The following is a 22,769-nucleotide window of genomic DNA, read 5'->3' on the forward strand; positions in this document are numbered from 1 at the left end:
ACCAAACAGAAAAACGTTATCCTGCACAGACGCAGGATATATTTTAATTTTATTAACTAGCGATTTGCTATTCAATATAAGGCGAAAGCGTTTAGAAATTTCAAGACAGCACGTCACTCTTGGAAATATACAATTTTCATAACGAGCTTTTTAGTTATTCACAAATACTCCAACAAACATTATAATCGCATTCGTGCGAAACAGTGCCGAAAAGTTATCAACTTGAACACATTTATGTGCAAACTAAATTAATTTTTCTTCTTGATAAATAAAGGAGAATAATTACTATCCACGACAAAAAAAGTCGATAAAACAATTCTATCGCTATCCCAAAATGTACTGAAACCCAAATGAATACTGCACTGAGTTTAATAATGTGTATCGCTATTTTTTTCAGTTAAAATATGCTTCTACTCAACCATGACAAACGCGATGAAATCAATTTTATCGATATTCCAGGACGTGCCTAACATAAAACAATACCCTGCAGAGTTAAAAGATAGGAAAGGTGCAATTCACTAATTTCCTAAAATTTTAAAATTGTCATTTATCCAATCATTTGCGACACAAAAATCGATAAAACCAATTTTATCGATATTCTCATAGTATCACCCTGCACAGAGCATAAACGTAAGTCGGGTTTATTTTTAGGTTTTGGTCAAGTGTGCGTGTTGAGCAAGGTCTATAAGTTCTTTTGCCGCGTGTCGGAGTACTGGGGTACCTGCTTGTACTCCGGGAACGGGTACAACACTAGGTGGTCCGCGGTCTTGTACCACGGGATTAGACCATTCTGGAAAAAAATTGTTTATTGTAACAGGTTATTATTATTTGTTTACTATAGAGTATTTACATTATACGCCCCCTTTCATGAGATTTTACAGTGGCCTAAATATTTTGATCACAAAAAAATATGTGTTAACTCACCACATTAGTTCTCTTATTGGTCCCACGTCCGTAACCGTTCCAGTGGTTACCGGCGATTCCGATTCTGTCACCCGCCTGACAAATGAAAAATATACGTGTTTTATTATTTAAAAAAAATCTAAAATGTATATAAAATTTTTTTAATATATAAAAGCAAATTGTAATATTGAACACCTAATAACCGGAAAACAACCCTCATTTCTCCGCAAATAAAGCTAGTTTTTGAGTGTCACAGGACCCCTAATAATAAGTAAATTGAGGCCACTGAGAAGGGTAAGGCCACCACGCTAAGAGTAGCGAAAAGTGCACGCAGTAGAAGAGGCCTATGCCCAGCTGTGGGATAGTATAATAAGCTGATATTATTACTAACCTCAAACGATATATCCTGGCTCTTGCCGCCGGTGTTGGACATGACGGCGACGCGGTCGTGCGCGTTCTGTCCGCCGAAGTAGTAGATGTCGTCCAGCGAGAAGAAGCTGTTGGACGCGTCTACGCGATTCGTCCACATCATCTCGTACGCGACGCGACCCACCTACGGGTAAAACGTTCATAACACATGCATTTTGATTACTACTGACGCAATACAATCGTGTAAATGTTAATGTCAGTATTTAGACAATAAATACGTAAGGAATATTTTATGGGCCATAACCTAGTTACTGCTTACCAGCAGAACAAACCGGTCCGGGTACCAAACTGTTTACAAATTTTGAACATCATTCGTACCAAGAGCGTCGCCGAGAGGGAGGGGGAGGAGAGGAGGGGGTGTTTGATATGAGAAATGAGAAAAGTATTAATTGTAGGTAAAGTCGAGAGCGCATGTTCCTCCCCCACTCGCCCTCTCCTGCCTTAACAATAGCATAGAGCAGAGCATAATTGAGCGTACGGAATATTAGGATACGAATTGGTAAATTCATTCGAGTTTTAGAACCTCTATGGAGCAGCTGCCCGTCCCTTCCCCTTGATTCGTACTATTCATGGATGATCCCCGACCATCGGACGAGTGGCTCGCTTATCATTCATTCATATCATAAAAATTTCTTCAACGAGATATTTTATTTGCTGAACCTAGGTTCAATCCGAACAGTACTAACCTGACTGTCTCCTCTTTTTGTGATCTAAACCTGCCCCAGTATCCTCTAACACTACTAACCCGACTACTGATTCTCGACCCGATCCCAATAGTACGCTCTGCGTCTTCAGGTGGTGTATAGGGTAGAGCTGGCCGGGACACTGGGGCGGTACTGACCTGGCTACTGAATCTCGACCCGATCCCAATAGTACAATCTGTTGATTCAGGTGATGTAAAGGGTACAAGCTGGCCGGGACACTGGGGCGGTACTGACCTGGCTGCTGAAGGTGCAGACGATGTAGTCGCACATAGCCAGCATGTGCAGGTCGACGAGCAGGCCGGTGAGCGACAGCGGCGTGTAGCGGCGGTGCGTGGCCGCGGTCTTCGCGATGGACGCGTCGCCCAGGAACGTGTACTCCGGGTACTTCTTGCGCGCGTCTTCTAATACCTGCAGACCAAATTATATGGATTTTAGGAGTACCCATCAGTACCAAATAGCTGTTACTTTGAACTGCTTTACCTTCAAGGTTGCATGTTCAAATCACGTCAAGGTCACCATTTTAGGTGGCGTGTTATAAATAAAATGGGAGCACAATTGGAAACATTTATTGCTTGACTAATTCATTAGGCAGTTTGCGAGCGACTGCTGCTGTCTCACATCTATGTTTATACCACCACAGTACCGAGTGAGGGGTTTGATGAATCTAAAGTAGACTTTTCAAGTGCCAGTCTGCTGGTTAGTCGCTTACAAGTTTATAGCGGCAATATTTTGCAACATGCCGACAGGGAATGATCACGTTATAGGCAAAAAATTTGCATTATTTACTGGCGACGTTATTTCAAAAACTGCATTCACAATGATACGACAATTGCCTTTCACTCCCATTTTAACATAAAATAACCTTAAATTCATCAAGCAAAATCCTCTCACATCAGCCACCATATTATCCTCTCCCGCACCTACAATACACTTAACCTGAGGAGGTTAAGTGTATCGTAGGTGGGGGGTCAGCAGCTACTTACATTAGCGTCATCGGTGGCGAGATAGACGCGCCTCGCGTCGACAGTCCGCGTGAGCTCTAGCTGGTCGTAGTAGTCCTTCACATGCGCCATGTACTCGTGGATGTGGTGGAACGCCGCCTCCGTGCCAACCTTGTCCGTTCTCCTTATGTGAACACTGCAAAATAAATTGTACTTATTATTAAAACCACAAAGGTTTTGTGTAAATGCTTTTAAAAAAATTAAAAGGGTCAGTTAGACCGGGGTTATAATAGCGACGGTTGAAGGCTATTTGACATGAGCGACATTATTTTTCGAAAAAATTAACTTTTAAAAAACATGTGTGTCGCAAAAAAATGTCGCTTATATCATTTAGCTTTTCAACCGTCGATATTATTTCACGGATAACCGATATTGTGACAGCTTACTAGTATGTCATCAGTGAGATATTTCGAGATCCAAACATGCCCAAATCTTCAAATTACAATAATTTAATTCCAGCAGCGCATCTATGGTTGTAACTTGTAACCAACTTTAAGAAAAAGCGATGCTTCGTTTGTCTACATCTACACTGTCAGTCCTAAAGGCATTGTAATAATAATTTCTATGAGTATTAAACATAAAAATATAAATAATGTGTTATGCAACACTGATTCTAATAACTATTACTAACGTAACCACTGAAAAAATCGCCAGCGAATACACGCTAAAGGCCGGCGCAGATATGGCGGAATGCAGCGCAGAAAATTATTACTGTCAAACTATTATCGACATTGTCTTCATTGAAATAATATTCAAAATCAATTAACACAACAATGTAATGCAATTTATTATTGTGTTAATGGATTTTGAATATTATTTCATTGAAAACAATGTCAAAAATAGTTTGACACTGCGCCGTTCCTTAGTTTCTTAGCCGTATAAAATTACGTCAACTAATCTCACGATAAAATAGAATAACAATGGCGCGCCGAAACTCGTAAACTGCAACGTTCGTTTTATTGCTGTATTTCATTAGGTTAATTTTTATTGACGATAAAATATGCATTACTTTAACCGGGTACAGGTTATAAAATGTTTATATTGGGTATTTAATTAAAATTCTTGAAATTGACACAGATAATAGACAAGTTAATATTTCATAATATTCTTTAATAAACAATTCTCAATCATTACAGCATTATGGGTTTATATTACAACCCAACCTAACCTAACCATTTAAAGCCATAGAATAAACAAGCAACGCCGATGATGGGTATTAAAACCAAAAGAATCATGATGCTGCCAGCATTAAAAGAATATATTTTAGAAGGAGATTGAGTGACTTGAGGAATCTTACTCCATAAGAAATTTTACAGTAAGCTCTCACTCCATGTTCGAGGCTGAAATGCAGACGTATGGAGCGATAGTCAAAAATTTCGATAATACATAGCCTCCGTAAATAGGGGCAAAAAACAAAACAGGAAACGAAAATAGTAATTATACTGATAGGTCTCTCATATGTGAGAGTCCGCCAGCGTAGGTACCACCGTGATGTCTATTTCTGCCGCCGAGCAGCTGTGTGTAGGCAGTGTTGTGATTGGTTTAAAGAACATTGTAACCAGTGTAATTACTGGACATAATAAGAACATCTCATGTCGCAGGATGTCGAGCGCAGTGGAATACCAAACAATACTTTGTAATTCAAGGTGTTGGTCTTTCTACTGTTTACGGGCGGTCGTATCGCTTACCATCAGGCGAACGGCAAGCTCGTCTCGTCATTCACAGGAATAAAAAAATCGAACTCACCCAACTATAGGCGTCTTGAAGTTCATCTTAGCGATGGTCTCGTTGATCGCCTTCTGCATGGCGACGCGCGGCTTCAGGATGTACTTCAGCATCTGACCGATCCACCACGACGACGGGTCGCCGTTAAACCTTACTATCCTGGAATACATACTGATAGTTATATGCCGAATCTTTATCGATCATCGATAGTAATAATAACTATTTCCACTTTAACTGTGCAGAATATCAAATGCTGAATATTGTTATGGTTCAATGTTATCACGTGGAAAATTATCGCAAAATTGTTGCGACTGCCTCAGTGGCGTAGTTGTATTGCGTGCGCGGTACGACACCGCTACAAGGACCCGGGTCGGATCCCGGGTCGGAAAGTGATATTGGGTTTTACTGCTGTGTCAGCCCAGAGTCTGCAATTTGTCCCGGATTTGCCGATAGGCTAGCCCCCTATCACATCATGGCCCGAAACGCACAGGCGAAAAGTGGCTGGACTCATAGCAACTCAGCCTACCCCTATAAGGACAAAGGCGTGATACTATGTGTTTTTTCACAAAATTCTTGTAAACATTAGAAAAACTACATGTTGAAATGTTAAAGACTTATTCATGCCCTTATCTACGTACCTGGGCGCCAAATCTTTGGGTATGGCGAGCGGCAAGAACTTTGGCTTCTGCGATATAGAGTCTATGAACGGCAACGACACCACCTTCGCGTCGTACAATACTGAAACAAAAAGAGGAAAAACTTACTTAACATTCAAGATATATGATTCCATAAAATCTTTACTTTTTTTCGTTGCTTTGAATGACTAGTCGAGCTTGTTTGTCTGATGGTAAGCGATACGACCGCCCATAAACAGCAGAAACACCATCCAACATCTTGAATGACACAGTATTGTTTGGTATTCCACTGCGCTCGCCATCCTGATACATGATATGTTAAGTCTCATTATGTCCAGTAGTGACACTGGCTACAATATCCTTCAAACTGGAACACAACAGTGCCTACACACTGCTGCTCGGCGGCAGAAATAGATATTGCGGTAGTAACTATCCAAGCGGACTCTCACATGAGAGACCTACCAACAGTAAACTTTATTTATTCTTCATCTACCCTGATACTACAATGTGGGGTCAACGCAACACTTCCAATTGTAAAACAACATATATTTCGACTGTTGCCACATTTGGTAACCTGTTTTTTGGGCACTAATTACCGAATCAAATAAAACTATTATCCTGTACAAATTAACTAACCAAAAATATCTTATATGACATCACTGCATATATGAATAATTAAAGATTGACTAAAAAGGAAAAATAATTTTTAACAAAAAAATTATACCACCGTCAAAAACGATTAAAAACAAAAATACAATTTAACGTTACCTATATGCTGGATACCAATTTTGGATTCGGTGACTAATTTTAATTAGTATTTGTCATTTGATTAAGACAATTCGACTGTCATTATATTTGACACTATAGTACAGGATCCCTGGTACACTTTTCATCGTTTATTACTATCAAGTTGATTTTTCGTGAGTAGCTACAATTACAATTACATTACTATACTACAATTTGTAGGACAATGTGAGTAGTAAGCTATGCAAATGTTAGCTAACCAATAAAAAATCAGTTCGTTAGTAATTATTTTTTATGACCTTCTTTATGATACATGTTGGAGAGGGGACTCCCTAACAAAACTTTATATTTTTTAGGACAAATATTTTTTCACGTTATTTAGATAATTATCTCGATAATTAACAAAGAAAAATTCGGTTAGTAATAAGTTTTTAAAATTCGTCAAATCAACATATTTTATGCTTGCTACTCCTATTAAGCTACCATTTACCATTTAATATATTATATTATTATATAATAAGTTTTAAAATTCGTCAAATCAACATATTTTATCCTTGCTACCCCTATTAAGCTACCATTTACCAACGTTACTGTAAGCAAAAACTTGGGCGTCTAGTCTCACTAGACTAGAGTTACTCACGAAAAATCAGCTTGATAGTAATAAACGATGAAAAGTGTACCAAGGATCCTGTACTACTACTACCCTATGCATCATTTAAAAAAATGCCTTATTACCTACTTACATGCTAATGTAAACACAATAACAAACACATTGAGGTTGATAATCACCTGGCCACTGCACCACCTTGTCGTCATACGCGGAGGTGCAACTGTCCGATATGGGATAGAACACATAGTCCCATCCCTTTGTGTTGTACCGCCATCCCTTGGAGTTTAGGATAAGGGTGCGTTCCGTTGCGTATGCGAATATGAGGCAGTACACTATGTGGTGCAGTTGACAACCGAAACCGCAGCCCTGGAATAGAAAAAACATGGTGGAGTCGCGGATAAAATTATTGGTGTAAAATTAATGGTAAAAAATATTAATAATAACAAGTTTTTATTTAAATGTTCTAAAGAGAAAAAAAATTAAATTGAATAAAACTTTGTGGAGGTTGTAGATTTTGTAGATATAAAAGCTCCTGAGATTTACTTTTGTTAAAACCAAGTTACATAATTATTGTATTATCTACAAAAGTAAATCTCGTGACGAGTTTTTGTATCTATAAAGTTTAAAACAAAGTTTGATTCATTTTAAAGTTTTTTTCTATTTTGAGAGCATTTAAATAAACTTTGTTCTTAATAATGTATTTTTCTACATATAGCATAGAGCTCTATCTTTATAAATCCAAAGTCGATTTTCCTTATGTTTTAAAATGACGACCACGCAACGGCATAATTGGCGTATATATTATTACCTATGTTCGACGGTCATTATAAATTGTAGTTAATTGATAGATAATAGAAAGGGGTTCCATAAAATCTATTCAGAAATAAGTAATTAATAGTTGAACTTGTTATCGTTACTTAATCTTAAAACTGTTGACATCATAAAAGAAGTAATCGATAAATGCGACGCAAACATTGGAGTAGTAAAAAAAACGAGCTATAAAGTGAATTTGACTAGAAAAAACTATAGTAAGCAAATGTAACGTCTCTTGTTAAATAGGAGTACAAACTACGCTCATTTTTTTATTTTATTTTTTTCAAAAAAAGAAGGTCCTCATTTCGACATGATTTTTTTGCAGCGTAAAATTCGCATTTTAATTATTAAATCGCAACCATTTGAAAAATACTCCAAATGTGATATTTAATACTAATGCTTTAAAATATGTAACAATACTTGTCCACCGCGCTACGTTCGGTTATCAAATACATGACCTTTAACCTCTGACGCGCCGATTAAAAACACGATGAAGTGTTGACCCGAGAGCGATTACGTAATGTATTACAGCTTCAATGAATACTGTTGATAATGAGGAACCGACGACACCTAAATATCACTGGCTATTTTATTACCATATACTGAGGACAAGCAACCACCTGAGCAAGTCTTTTATATATACTTATACGTAATAAAATATTTACGCTTTTGATTTTGATTCCTTGGCTTCATCAGGAAAAAAAGTCCTACTTTTAGGGGTGAAAAAGTAGAGTGCGTGAAATCCAGGACTATATCTGTTTGCCAAATTTTATACAAAACCAAACATCAATTTCTTTGTTTACTTCTTATAACACAAATAAAATCAAAATAATCCACAATTAACAGAAATCGTTGAACAAATTAATGCATACATTGTAGCCAATGTAACTATTGAGCATAATAAGACTTAACATCTCATGGCTTACAATGGCGAGTGTAGTAAAATACCAAGCAATACTTAGTTATTCATGGTGTTGGATGGTGTTTGTACTGTTTATGGGCGGTCGTATCGTTTACCATTAGGCGGCAAGATCGTGTCTTCATTCAAAGAAATAAAAAAATACAGTCGAACATAAGTAACCTCGTTAATTTTTTAAGTATGTTAATTAAAAATACAAACGTCTTCACAAAATTTCGAATTTATAATATTAATAACAGAAGGTTCTAAAAGAACCATCGTGTGTTTCTATAAGAACGTAAAGAGTCAATTACCATATAAAACATACTACCAGAGAATGGTTCATCCCAACATCTCTAAGTACTGCTAACAAAACGTAAACAGGAAAGTTACTGCACAAATATATTTACGTAAAGTAACCGCGTACAGTTGTTAATAAAAGAATACATGTCGCGTAACGGTTCTAAATTCTGCACTTGATTTACATGACATCTCAATTTTGTATATATAACTTCATCTTGGCATGTGAAAGAGGGATACCTGACGGAGAACATATACATACATACACACTCACACACACACAAATACACGCCTTTTATCCCTTAGAGGTAGGCAGAGGCGGAGCTGCTACATCCACTTTCTGTTGTGTGTATTTCATACCATCATGTAACAAGAGGCGTGCCTGTCGATATATCGGGCACAAATTCCAGACTCCAGACTGATACGGAGTAGAAAAACTCAATATTACTTTGCACGACCCAGGGATCGAACCCGAGACCTTAGAACTGCGAAAGGACCATAATACAACTACGCCATCGACGTGGTACTGAACATACTTTTTAATTCACAAAAATAACAAAAAGGGAGCAAACATTAAGACGTTAAATAAAACATTAGCGATATTACTTTATAAAAGTAAAACGAAAATATATGTAGAGATATATATTATATAGGTACATAGTACGGTACATTGAACTGTGACGTCATTGTTTACTATTAAGTCTCCGTAAGCTAATGTTGTCACTATGAAATCCGCATCATACATTTTTCGGCATAAATGTTGAGTACTTGTGGTCAATATTAAAATAAAACAATATGAAAAAAAAATTAATGGACTCTCCACACGTTGCGTAAACATCAGCAACGACAGAACTGTGTGTCAATTTTCGAATTTAAATTCCTACATTCGAAAATGTGTTTTAGAAATGTATTGCCTGTATTAAATTTTTGACGTCGATCGTCATGCACTAAGTTAATTCGACAACTAAAATATACATTTAATTGGTCGACATTATATTTAGAATATATTTTCCTTACTAACAGGTCAAGTATAAAATACTTGTGATGTTAATAAAATAGTTATCTTTTTGCAAAGAGCACAGGTCACCTCTTGGCTAGCAACAAAATAATCCTTTTATCGGTTATAAAGTTCATTGGGTTAAATTGTCCATCAGATATCCTATTGATGTGATGCGTGACGAAATCGTGTCGTCGACCGACGGCCGCACGGCCAAATGACGCGAATATACGTTAAGGTACGGTTCCCGACAAAACTACTGCGACAAACTGCTGGCGACAGTCGTGGATACCACTCGCTGGCTACAGAACACTGACTGAATCAAGGAAAATAAAATTGTTAAATATTATACAGTTCTTATGCGTAAATATAACATAATATTCATAATCAAACTGCCATCACTTGTTATTCGGACGGTCGTAAAATAATAATTACAAAACATCTCGATGTTCCTTGGGGACAAAATCATTTACATTGAATCATAGCAGTGCAATATCCCACATAATTGGGAGACTAGAATTTATTAATATCAGAAAGTTCTCAACCGCCCTTTAACAAGACGCGACACAGTATAACCTATAAGCGATCGCGGCTTACAATTTGTCGCTATCGTTAAGTTCGGAAACGCCCCCTTATCATTTAACGCGATTAGGCGACAACCAACACGCGTGTTGACAAACGTGTGGGACTGTGTTTGTTCATCTAATTATAGGCGACGTGTGTCTCTGTTGCCTATACTTAACATTTTTTTATTACTGCTTTGAATAACGAGACGAGCCTGCCATTCGCCTGATGGTAAGCGATACGACCGCCCATCAACAGTAGAAACACCATTCAACACTTTGAATTACAAAGTATTGTTTGATTCCGAAATAGAGTATCTCCACTTCACCAGATACTTAAGCTTGTTAAAAAAAAAAATCAGGTTATAAAATTATTTAGTAACCTTACCTAAAAAGATAATTACTAACTATTTCGTTATATTTGTAATTTAAATACGAATTCCAACAAACGAGATGTCATTAAGCATACACATGTAGCAAAAACTTAGTAACGTGTGGTGCATCCGACTGCTTGTTTGATGTATAATTTTATAACCCGCTAGATTTTACACGCGGGTTCGTCCACCTAGTAAACAAAACCAAATTTATGTACTTAGCCCCTTTCGATAATCGAACTAACGATCTCAGAGTTCATAGCCCAAATACGTACTACGCTAGTCGTAGCGTAGTACGTATATGTCTTCTCGGATATGTGTCTCGACACATATCCGAGAATTCTCGTCTTATGCAATCGGATAATTTTAATTAAGTTAAAACGGTTTATATTTAAAAGGCCTGATTAACTTCCCTTTGACAATTTCATACTTTGCTAGACCATTACAAACAAGATCCCAGATCGTTCAAAACTCGTAATTGATCAATAAAGTTGGTGCAATTTTAATATCTGTGTTTTGAAACGTAATGTTATTTGTTCCCGCGTCAGACGGGAGGTATACTTCGCTAGACACTATCTCTGAATGGACTGTGTTACGGACGTAGTTCGGAATAGGGCATTATGGATAATATCTTAGATTTCTTAGTCTAGTGGTAGCATTAATGCGTTTTATGGCGGGAGGATTAAATTAATTTTTATATAAACTTGAGTCTTGATGGTATAATTTTTAAATAATTTTTCGTGTGTTTTTATACTACAATAGACATAAATCAAATTAAAATCTACACAATATTCTTGTACAGCCTATATTCAAAGGATATCGAGTTAACGGCTGACCCCTCCTTGGATAGAGAAACGGAGAAAATGATGTCTACGACGCTTCCTCTATAGGATTTCGTACAGAGAAATTAATCTCTTTCGTATTGATTTAAAATATAATGGTCTTATTCATAATAACACTATCAGAATTATCGGAACTTTATCTGGGCGTTATCAGAGGCATGTAAAAATTTGTATTCATAATGGTTCAATTGCGCTAAAAGTCCCCGATAAAGATGCTTTGATTTATCGAGCCTGACGCCCGTCTTTACACCTATTTTAAGCGTTCGATATCAAAAAAATGGCTGATGTCGGTCAGCTGTTTCGTGTTTGACGCTTGTTGCCAAAGTCAGTCTGTACTTAGAAGTAAACAACATTTCGACCGTGTAGCCCATAATTTTCGTTTCAAGAAGTAATTTTATTTAGTTACGTATTAAAAATGCAAGCTAGGCTGCTTTAGGTAGAAAAATGTGTCGTCAGAAATTCGATCCGTTTTCTCTGGATAATGATGAATTCCGTAAACGGTATCATTTTTCCAAACATACGGCTGCATTTATAAGTGACTGATAGTCCGCCAAGAGTTGCAGCTTCACCGTATAGGTTGTGGCAGATCACCAGAATTGCAAGTATTAGTTAACTGCATTGACATGTTGGAATCGTCATGAGGTAAGTTAATCCTATTCCATATTTATACAGACTTCGGTAAGTACGTATACCTAATGATGAGCTACTTTTAGATTCGTTTTCTTAATAGATGCAAGATGTTGCAGACCTCTATGGATTATCTTAAGCCACTACCAGTGGTATATGAGAGTGGAGCGTGCGCTCGTATTACATGCTGCAGATTATATTTATGCTCCACTTCTTTTCAGAGGAACCCTTGTTAAGGCTAGAATTTCACCATGTAAAAGAATTCCCATATATAATTGGTTGTATTTATTACACCCATATAAAATTTAAAAATATGGTTGTGATGCAGCCTAATATTATATAGAAAAGGATATTATTCCCTCAATGTTGTTGTTCAGGTAAGATTTTCGGGAATATGTAAAGTTATAAATTAATTTAGGTCTACTTCATTGCATAAACTAAACTCAAGAATTGTTGTAGGTGACTTGTGATGCTAATCTTCAGATCAGAGATATTGTTAGATGGCAAAGCAGCACTCATAACTCCCGGATATTGCAACAAGAACTTTGGTGTGTGGAAACAGCATTTTCAATGTCTGTTCCATAGCATATCTAAAATTTGGCAATGTGAAGACTACTATTATGGCTCTTGCAGTGTTGCACAACATTGCAATTGCTCAAAGAGAGATATATGCCACAGAAAAGTGTGTCCGATACTGAAGAGGTGTCAGAATCAACTATAATTATCATCATTGACCCAAAATCTAGACTAATGTTGTTCACACTGAAAGGTAACTAATTATACAACATAATTAAAGTTAGTCATTGTCATTTATTTTTATAAAATTTATATTTTTCTTTCATTAATATATCAGTTTTATTTTTTTTATATCACTGGAGCTCATTGTCCATCTGAATAGCATGCAACTCTTTCCTGTGTTGCACTTCTACTGTTGCAATTTATTCTGCAGATGTGGGACAAACCTGAAATTATGCAATGTATAAGCATTCAACATAATATTGAAATAAAAAAATATTTATTCAAATATACATTAGTATCCCACAGGATTATAGCATAAAATTTAAATTACTTAATGATGATTAATTAATACCTCCCTTATATTTCCAGGTGGAGGTGGATTATAGTATACTAATGCATCATATGCATGCCTTAATCTGTGTACTGAACAAATTTTACATCATATTTGATTATATGTTAACTTGTCATAAGAGCCTTTTATATGCCTACGTGATAAATAAAGGTTTTATTTATTTTATTTGTTATTTTAATCAATAAAGACCTCAAAAATATTTTTACTTTTGACCTACCTAATACAACAGTATCCCTACATGATTATAGCATAAAACGGATACATACATATCTCCTTTATATTTTCTACTGGAAGTGGGGTCTGAGGAGGCACAATGAGCATGATCTAAAAATAAAATTGATTTATTCCTTTTATATTTCATTGTGCTGTTTTAACTTTTTTATTTGTGCTGAATGCCACCAGGGTACATAATCACTATTGTATATTATCCTAATATTTTTTTATATGAATATTTTAAGGATGGCTATCATAGTGCGTATGTCCAACCATTTTAGCGCAATTTCCTGCATGCGTTCTTCCAAGTTTTACAATGAATTTTGAGAACATCAAATAAATCTTCCTCTTGTATTTATTTTGTTTACTTTTTTGACAAATGCCATTGTGACAATGACAAAAATTTTTTTATTGTCTGTTTCTAGAGACAAAACTTGGTAGTAATTGGTAGAACTTATTTTAATTATTATTTACAACTAAATGTCAACATTGTGCACATTTAAAGGCCTTTTTGTTATCGGAGGTTTATGAAACCATTATGAATAAGAAATTTTATCGAAGGTTCGATAAGCTTATAGGACGTTTTAACTATTTGCGATTTATACCTTCGATAAGGGTTTTATTATGAATAAGACCATATGTCTATAAAGACTTGCTATGAAGTGTATGACTATGACGTATGATTCCGTATTTCTTATAATAGCAACGCGCAAAGAGATTTACTTAGATTTTGGGTCGACTATTCTATGCGAATCTAGAAAAAAAATTGATTGAATTGAATTGATGTGTTTTAATAATATGTGGTACTAAGATTTAAAGTACAAACACAGAATAGTTTCTATAAACTACTAAAGCAGTCCGCGTCCTATTAAATACAATGTATAAATGAGTGTGGGATCATCGGAGTTGTGTTTTTAAACTCAATACATATGTTAATACACTCATATTGCGATTTCGATAAAACCATCAATGCAATAAACTTTGGAACATCGCCAGAAGCAATGTACTGTTTCAACTTATTACAGAATAATGATATTTAAATTGTTAGTTAAATGTATTCACTTTATGTAGTACGTAATAAATGCAAAGAAAAACGTAAAGTTGGATGCCCTGTGTGAAGAATATATTTTAAACTCGTAAAAATCACGTGACTGTTCTAAATTTAAATATTTTTTTTTCTTTTTGTATATATTTGTGAGCAGTGCTATCCATCCGTAGCTATTAGATAATCTTATTACGACTTTATTTATCATTTTAAAAACCGAACATGCAATTTTTATATTTAAAATATTACATATTTGTTACCGTAATTACATTCCAATGTCTAAATTACTGATAAACGAATCCAGGCACTAATCATATTGCCCCAATCGCCATTCTCCCACAACACCACAGTGCCAATGTGTCGCAAAATACTATCCGATGTTGTCCTGCGCCATAGTGGGGTAGTCGGTGGTCGCCTTATATAAGTCCTTACTGGCTCCTCTGTCACATATCCACTGTGATCGTTGAGCCAGTTTGAGCCATTTAACTTGTGTTGTGCGTGTACATAACAATGAAGGCATTTGTAAGTGTTTTATAATATTTAACAATATTTAAGTGAAAAATGATGGTGTGATTTCGAGGACTATTGTATAGAAATGAATGTGTATAAGAGATAAAATAAATTATAATCAGTAAATCCTTTCTCTATTAAAAATAATTTAATTATTTATTAAATAAATATTTTTATTTCTGCATACAGGAGAAGATGTTCAGATTATGCTGAAATATTTTTCAAGTCATATATTTACCGTTGTTATAATTATTTTAAAACATATAATTTAAAATTATCATACAATTTCGCCCATTCGTTAAAACGGATATATATAATATTCGCCTCTACTCTCACAGAGGCTCCCCAATAAATCAAAATTTAAAAAAACTAACCGAAAGTCGATCATATTGGGAATCGTACCCACTATCACTAGATTCCGACCACATTCATATCACCATCACTACGTCATGAAGACGCATGAAAAAAATAATCGCTTTCAATCCTTTCATACAAGCATAATGTAGTCGTTAGCATGACTCTATGAGTTAATTTAAAAAATACACCTTATATCTTATTCCAATAGGTTTATATTACCGATTAGTTAAGATCTGAACCAAGTTAAGACGTGATAAACCCAGGTGAATATTTCGAAAATGGAATCTTCACGGTTTTAGCTTATGCGCATGCGTGTGCGGATTTTCCGCCCATGCGGCCCGTTCGAAACTCTTCTATTATTTTTTTAAAATTAATACCGCACTTTTTTCTTTTATTAATATTGAATGCAAATTATATTGTGTAAAACATTTCAGCTCTGAAAGCGAACAAAATCTGAAATACGAGTATACATACCCCTTATATTTTTAAATACAAATTTATTTATTGCAATAATACCAACAGCACTCATTGCAATAAAACAATAAGACAGCATCTTATATGTGTGCTACTAATAGGTGACTACATTTACTACTGACAATATATTTAATTAAAAACCTACACATAATATTGAGGTGGTAGAAGATAATATGAAGTCCTTAAAATATGAGATTATTGAGTAATGTATAATATACATTATTTATGAATGAATATACATTGTATGTAATATATATTTTTTTTTATATAACAATGTAAACAAATTCAAAACCATAGTCGGCTTGTACTAAATTAACTATTGGCCATTTTGAATTGACTGGAGATATAATAGTTATGCAGTTTCACATCGGGCCTAAAATGAGACAGGAGACGTAGAGAGATAATGAATTTACTTAAAGCCCACCAAAAATATTGAGAATATCCGCTACCACATTCCCGGAAAATAGACAATATCTATGTAAAAATACCTCTTTAGTTCATGATTTTATCTCCCGCTTATAGAAGGTAATAGAAAGAAGAAAAATATTTCCAAGTTCTTCCTATCCCTGGACTGATTAATTTCATTGCGAGTTAAGACTTAGGTGATCCCTGAGACTCGCTGAGCGTCACCGCTCTGTGTCATAAAATGCGTGTCCTAGATCTTGGCTTACAGATCTACTTACTTGGCATTGCAGTGGTAGGTGTAAGGGCGGGATAATCTCGATCACGCTTATAAGAATCGTGATTAACTGTCGAAGATCACACTCATGTCGTCTTCTAAATTGTTGAGTCAAATAGACAATATTTGTGATGTGTTATTAATGATGTAGTTGCGTAGTATTTCTAAATGTTTCTTTGAAGCTCGTTTGAGGCAGGATGACGACGAAATGACTTGAACTAATTTACAATGAAACAGAATCCGTAAACTCAGTCCACATTTACCATTCAGAACACATTCATACTTATATATTTTTTAAAAATAAACTGCGCAATTTTAATAATATTACCGAAATATGTTGCAAGTTAGTTAGTCCTGAGTGATACATTTTTGCATACTCTACCAATCTAGTTTCTCTCTCTTCCAAATTAACTACGCAATGACTTGTAATTATTTAGATATTCTCTTCTCCGCATTAATGCGTATTACCTATAGCTCAGTTCTAACTATCTACCGTTTAATTAGGCATAGCTCAGTTCTAACAGTCGTTCAGTTAGACTTTTCTTTCCCCAAATATCAAAGGTAATCTTACTAAGAAGTACACAGAAGTAGAATCTTCTAGGGCACTGGTGAAGGGTCCATGACACACGATTCCTATCGGCTTACCTTTCGTAACTTATGTAAAATCTGATTATTATTGAAGCGATTTGCAAACCGCATTTATGCTTATCAATAGTGCCCTTATGTTGCATCGGGTTCTCTTTTGGAAAATGTCGACCTTCGCTACTGTTCTAGGGTAAAAGATTCCCCGACTCTGTGAACTGCCAAACTGCAAACCCATTCATACTCCAGATATAAATAACACTGAAATTGTATCGCGAGGGATTCAGGTGAATTTATACTAAACATACTAGAATATAAGGTTTAAGATAGATTGATATAGTTTTTTTGCCTTCATGTAGGCTTGTGAAAATAATACAATAGGCTATTTAAGATATATTTCTTACAAAACTCAACGACCTGTTTGTTTACCTTTAGCAGGTAATTATGATACAACATTTATAATGTGAGAAAAACTAAAAAAAAAATATTAAAAGGACAATATAAACACATTTTTTGTTGAGTAATTTATCATTAAATCTTATTTCTTTCATTAACATTTTAATATACAAACTTATTTTTAAATGTAGCGTTGAATATTAATTCTGATTTTATTTGAGAATTCTGTTACATCGCATGGATAATTCGATATTTAAAAATATTCTTTTTAAAAATAAAATTACTTTCCTACAATCTTTCAAACTTCGAACGAAAACCAAACAAAAGTATTTATTTCAAAACACAAAATGTAAACAGTAAAATCAATAAAAGCCGGTAAACTTACAAAATAACTAGTTTACTCCTCACATAACTCCATAAACAAACTCGGTAGCATAAAGTAATGACATAAACATAGGCGTTATAAACGTAACAGCCATAACTGCGGATAGTTCCTGCTCTACCGGCGACTGATTTACTACGAACACTTTTAGTGATAAGTTGTTACGCGAACAATCATGCGAGCATTTAAAATAGGTTTTTTACTAATATTAGCTAATTATAATTGTTCAGCAAGGAATAGAAGTGCGCTATAGTAAGTAAGGAAGAGTCATTAATTGAATTCTATTGGCGAAATTGTTGATTTCATTGTACACCGCAACACTCTATAATATTATAATAGAATTTTGAAAGTATGTTTGTATGTAATTAAAACATTCAGTGGTTAAATCGGCTAGACCTTTATAAAATGCACTAAAGAAAAAATACTCATAAGACGATAGAAATCATCGATATATATGTACTACGTACTCAATGATATAAGTAGTTTTATTAAAATTTAAAACCTCTAACCTGCTCTACTCAAAAATATTCTGCCAAGCCTTTACATAAAGTCTTTACATCATATCATTAATCAAGACCGTATTTTTCCTTGTAGACCCCAATGCGCATATCGCGAACATTCCAACACATTATCGAAATTTCTCTACATTCGGCATGAGTCAGTCGGCTGCTTGTAATTCGCAGCACACCGTAATTTCATTTGCCACACTGTGCACATCAATCGACCATATCACATCACGTCACGTAGTAAAAGTGATGAATATTCGACGCACCCTGTATTATGCACTGATGCATTGTCCGTAGATTTTGGCAACTTACGTGTCACAGCGCTTTCATTTTCACTTGTAGAGTTTTTGGTTATTTGGAAATGGAAAGTGAAAAATCTGTGCATTTCTTACTTGGACTAAGGCGTTGAGCAGACGCGCTCTTGATAAAGCAATTTCTAGTTGAATTGTAGTGTCCATCGACAAGTTAACAACGTCTGTGAGATGCCTTAGTTAATAAATTATTAATTAACAATACTATAAATATATAATTCTACAGCACCAGTTACATATGTTCCTGACGTAAACATTTCTTTGTCGTACAATATTGTGTAATGTCTAACAAAAAGTCCTTACAGGGCCCTTATTCTGTATGATAGTGTAAACGCGTAACGCGGCCGTGTCATGTTATCTTCGTGAAATGTGCGTGGAATGGTATTCTGTAAGCCAAATTTCTATAGTCCTAAACATGATGCGATGTGTTACGTGCTTGTTACGTACTGTCAAAATAACGTGCGGGATAGAGAATAAGGCCCCAGATCTGTAGACGTTGAGCACACGCGCTCTTGTAGCAACTGTAAATTGTAGTTTTTCTTGGCAAAATGACAACGTCTGTGCGAAGCCTTAGTTTTTTTTTGGAACGCCATGATTATCACATCCTACTAACGGTGTATAAGCAATCCCCGGCTTAGCAACCATGGCGCTTTAGGGATAAGGGCAAGGGTTTATGGGATGGAAGGAGGAAAGGAATTCTACACGCTGTCCGAAGCCTTAGTTAATAAACCAATTATTAATTAACAATGCTATATAAATAGATTAATTGATAATTCTACAGCGCTAGTTACATATCCTGACGTAACATTTCTTTGTCGTAAATTGTGTAATATAACAAAAAGTCCTTACAGATCTATTCACAAGTTCCCATGCCGTTGCCAGCTGTTCTTATCGTCATGGGAAACACTTTTCAATACAAAATATTTTTTATGTGTGAATTTGTGATACAATATCACAATGTATATTGTAATTGGTTTGTTCCTTACCTAATTGTTTCATGTTATCGATTGTTGATTTTAAGTATACAGTTAAGATCTTGATGAAGATTACTGTACCTACATATAACAACAGTAACTCCATTTAGTATATAAAACCCGAGGATAAACTTTAACTCTATTCATAAAAACCGTGGATGAACTTTAAGGGATTTTGAATATTTTTAAAACTTCAGTTCAGCTTTGATCATATCTATAGTATTGAGAATTCAACATAATATATTTCGTGCGATAAATTAACCTTTTCTGATAAAAAATATTTTTCCTTTCCATTTGAGTCTTCGTCATCAAGGTATTTCAGAAAATAATATTTCAATTTAAATACTCGTCATCATCCAAGATAAAATTCCTATTTAATTAATTAACCAACACCATGAACTTCTTACAGATCGCAATCCTCTTCGTGACTGCCTCAGTTCTTGCTGAACCGAGCAAAGTAGTCCAGAAGCGCAGCGGCTTAGTCGGCCATTACGGCGCGCCTCTCTATGGCCACGGCATCGGAGTGGCCTCAGGGCTCGCAGTCCACGGCGCTGCCATCGCCGGCCCTGCTATCGGACACGCAGTCGCTGCTCCAGCTATCGCCGGTCCTGCTATTGGCCATGCTATTGCAGCAGGTCCAGCTGTAGCGCATTTCGCAGGTCCAGCTCTGGCAGCAGGTCACGCATTAGCCGCCGGTCCAGGTATCGCTGGTCCGCTTAGCGCTGGAATATTGGCCGCGGAAGCAGCTGGCGGCGCTGTGATCGGCGCTAATGTCCACACGACAGTCACCAAGCATGTTGGTTTCCCTGTGCCCGCGCCTTACCCGGTTGCTGTGGACAGGCCCGTCCCCTACCCCGTTAGAGTAAGTCACTTTCTGAATAGTGAAGCCTAATTTCTATTCATTGTCAGAAAATAGACGTTTTTATATCAATCTTAGATCTAAACTTACATGAATTAGATAGATCCAGAAGAGAGTAAGTTACTTTTTTTTTAAATTGTCAAGCCTAATTTCTATTTCATTGACAGAAAATAGCCGATTTTTATTTATCTAAGACATAAAATTACTTGAATTAGATAGATCCAAAAGATTCGTTTAGTTTCTTGAATAGCAAGCAGCAAACATCAAAACAACTCTTGTCCAAATTGCATCATCTCTGACAATGCATGTATTTGTATAATGTTCATCCTTATTCTTCTGTTCTACTAACACATCTAACATACTGATCATTCCAGGTGAACGTGCCAGTGCCAGTAGATCGCCCTTACGCTGTGCCAGTACCCCGCCCGTACCCCGTCGCGGTGGAGAGGCACGTCGCAGTACCCGTCGACAGGCCTGTACCAGTTCCCGTACCTCACGCTGTGCCTTATCCCGTCATTAAGCAGGTAAGGAAAGCGTATAATTGCACGACTATTCTAGACTAATTGTGGTAGTTAACTAAATAAATATGAAGTAAATTTCCTCCTGTTGAAGTCGGTTAAAAAACTTAGCTTTTGAGGAATGGTAGCTACAAGTAGACGTGAGATTCCTGTTGTTGCTCATGATTATGAATACTATAATGCAATTTCCTTCCAGATATAAATTAGTGTCACTCCTATTAAGAATTAAAAAAGTAAACATTAGGGAAACTGTTGAAAAGTTCTGGTAGTTGCTACTCTTAACTAAAATGATGTAAGATTGATCTGTGTCTCTGAAGTCCACTTCTTTTTGTTCGCGTACTTCATTACTGAAGATCATGGCTCTGAAAGTCCTTTCTGGCTTTATGTATTATTTTCCATTTCGTTCGGTTTCCCTTAAGGCATTCGAAGTAGAAGTCCAATAAACAATAGTAAATAATACTTAAGCCATAGTCTCATAACTCTTTCCACAAATACTGACTCTACCAAACCATTTGCAGGTCGGCGTCCCAGTTCCCGCCCCGTACCCAGTCGCAGTCCCCAAACCCGTGGCGGTACCAGTAGCAGCTCCCGTCGCAGTTCCAGTGGTCAAGTCAGTGGTCGGAGTCGGCGCCGCCCTCGCAGGACCCATCGGCCACGGACTTCACTCGCACGGTGGTCTCCACTCTCTGCATTCCAAATACGGGTGGTAAATTAATTGTCAAATCACTCTTACGTTCCGATTTTAGACATTAATTCACTGTTGGCTTAAGACAAGGCTCAAATTTGCTGATAAAAATTAGGAATTTCTTATATTGCTAGATGTAAAATCTGGAACGTACAAGTGACAAAGAAATGTTTCAAAGGCATTTTCTTATGGGGATTCTGTATAGAAAAATATAATGTGATTTAGATTAAGTTAGATTAGGGTGTGAGTGTTTTTGGTAAAGTATTGTAGACCATAGATATGTCAATGGTCTATGCCCATATTTTCGGCCATCATACTGTACAAAAATGTAGAGCGCCATTTTGAATTTTTTGTTGGGGTGACCATATTGCCATAAATCATCTTAATATATATTATTTATCGTATATTAAATTGGGTTGCCATATTTTAATCAATTTAATCATATATTATGTAACATTTATTATTATCCAATATGCTTGAAGTGGTACAGTATTTTTTCAATTGAAACGTGCAAAGGCGTATTGAAATTCGTTCATATTTTCGGAGACATTTTCAGCTGATCTCTTTCGATATATTGTTGGGAAAGAAATGTATGTATGTACCTGGACAATGCACATTTGTATGTAAATATTTTAGCTTTAATAATCAACGGATCAAGAGTTTATTTCGACCGCAGTCGACTAAAAACTATTTAACATACGATTTTTATACGACTTTTATAATAAAATATATGATGAAATACTTGTTGTTTGATTTTATACCTTCGACAACTTTCTGTAACCTTTTGTATTACATACTCCACCAACGCTATCAGAATTACACGAAAAACAGTTAATTTTGCCATAAAATAAGACTGATATTCATTTTATCAAAAAATAATATCCGAGTACTTACCAATAAGATCACACAGTCTCAAATTAGAATAACAAATTGGATTGTATTATTTACCACCTTAAATACCTAAGTTACAAGTTATCTGTAGTTACAAGACGTTGGTTGAAAAATAATTAAAACTCTAAGCTA

At 35.7% G+C, this 22,769-nt stretch overlaps 2 protein-coding genes and 1 long non-coding RNA gene across 3 annotated transcripts; 2 read left to right on the top strand and 1 right to left on the bottom strand.

Moving 5' to 3' along the window:
• Positions 1–20: 20 nt before the first annotated feature.
• LOC119191307 (alpha-(1,6)-fucosyltransferase-like) lies at positions 21–7,135 on the bottom strand (the record flags this gene model as incomplete). Its single annotated transcript, XM_037445211.1, is given in 8 exon segments — positions 21–790; positions 925–999; positions 1,295–1,456; positions 2,271–2,444; positions 3,020–3,173; positions 4,784–4,921; positions 5,401–5,500; positions 6,931–7,135. Coding segments are annotated over 8 exon segments (1,116 nt in total).
• A 5,264-nt stretch (positions 7,136–12,399) lies between these two features.
• Positions 12,400–13,355, top strand: LOC119191306. Its single transcript, XR_005113416.1, has 3 exons — positions 12,400–12,542; positions 12,625–12,934; positions 13,273–13,355. It is a non-coding gene; the product is annotated as an uncharacterized LOC119191306 (long non-coding RNA).
• Positions 13,356–14,938: 1,583 nt separating this feature from the next.
• On the top strand, positions 14,939–22,487 carry LOC119191305 (tetra-peptide repeat homeobox protein 1-like). The gene is made up of 4 exons (XM_037445210.1): positions 14,939–15,035; positions 20,094–20,546; positions 20,918–21,067; positions 21,580–22,487. Exons 1-4 carry the CDS (start codon positions 15,024–15,026, stop codon positions 21,769–21,771), a joined length of 807 nt encoding a protein of 268 aa, XP_037301107.1. The 5' UTR covers positions 14,939–15,023; the 3' UTR covers positions 21,772–22,487.
• Positions 22,488–22,769: the final 282 nt, after the last annotated feature.

Source organism: Manduca sexta, unplaced genomic scaffold, assembly GCF_014839805.1.
Source record: "Manduca sexta isolate Smith_Timp_Sample1 unplaced genomic scaffold, JHU_Msex_v1.0 HiC_scaffold_133, whole genome shotgun sequence".
NCBI lineage: Eukaryota > Metazoa > Arthropoda > Insecta > Lepidoptera > Sphingidae > Manduca > Manduca sexta.

What these genes read in the sequence shown, in the direction of transcription:
- LOC119191305 (XM_037445210.1), top strand. An exon ending in CCGTCCCCTACCCCGTTAGA is followed by an intron (nt 20,547 to 20,917) that starts GTAAGTCACTTT and finishes TGATCATTCCAG; the next exon opens with GTGAACGTGCCAGTGCCAGT. An exon ending in CTTATCCCGTCATTAAGCAG is followed by an intron (nt 21,068 to 21,579) that starts GTAAGGAAAGCG and finishes AACCATTTGCAG; the next exon opens with GTCGGCGTCCCAGTTCCCGC.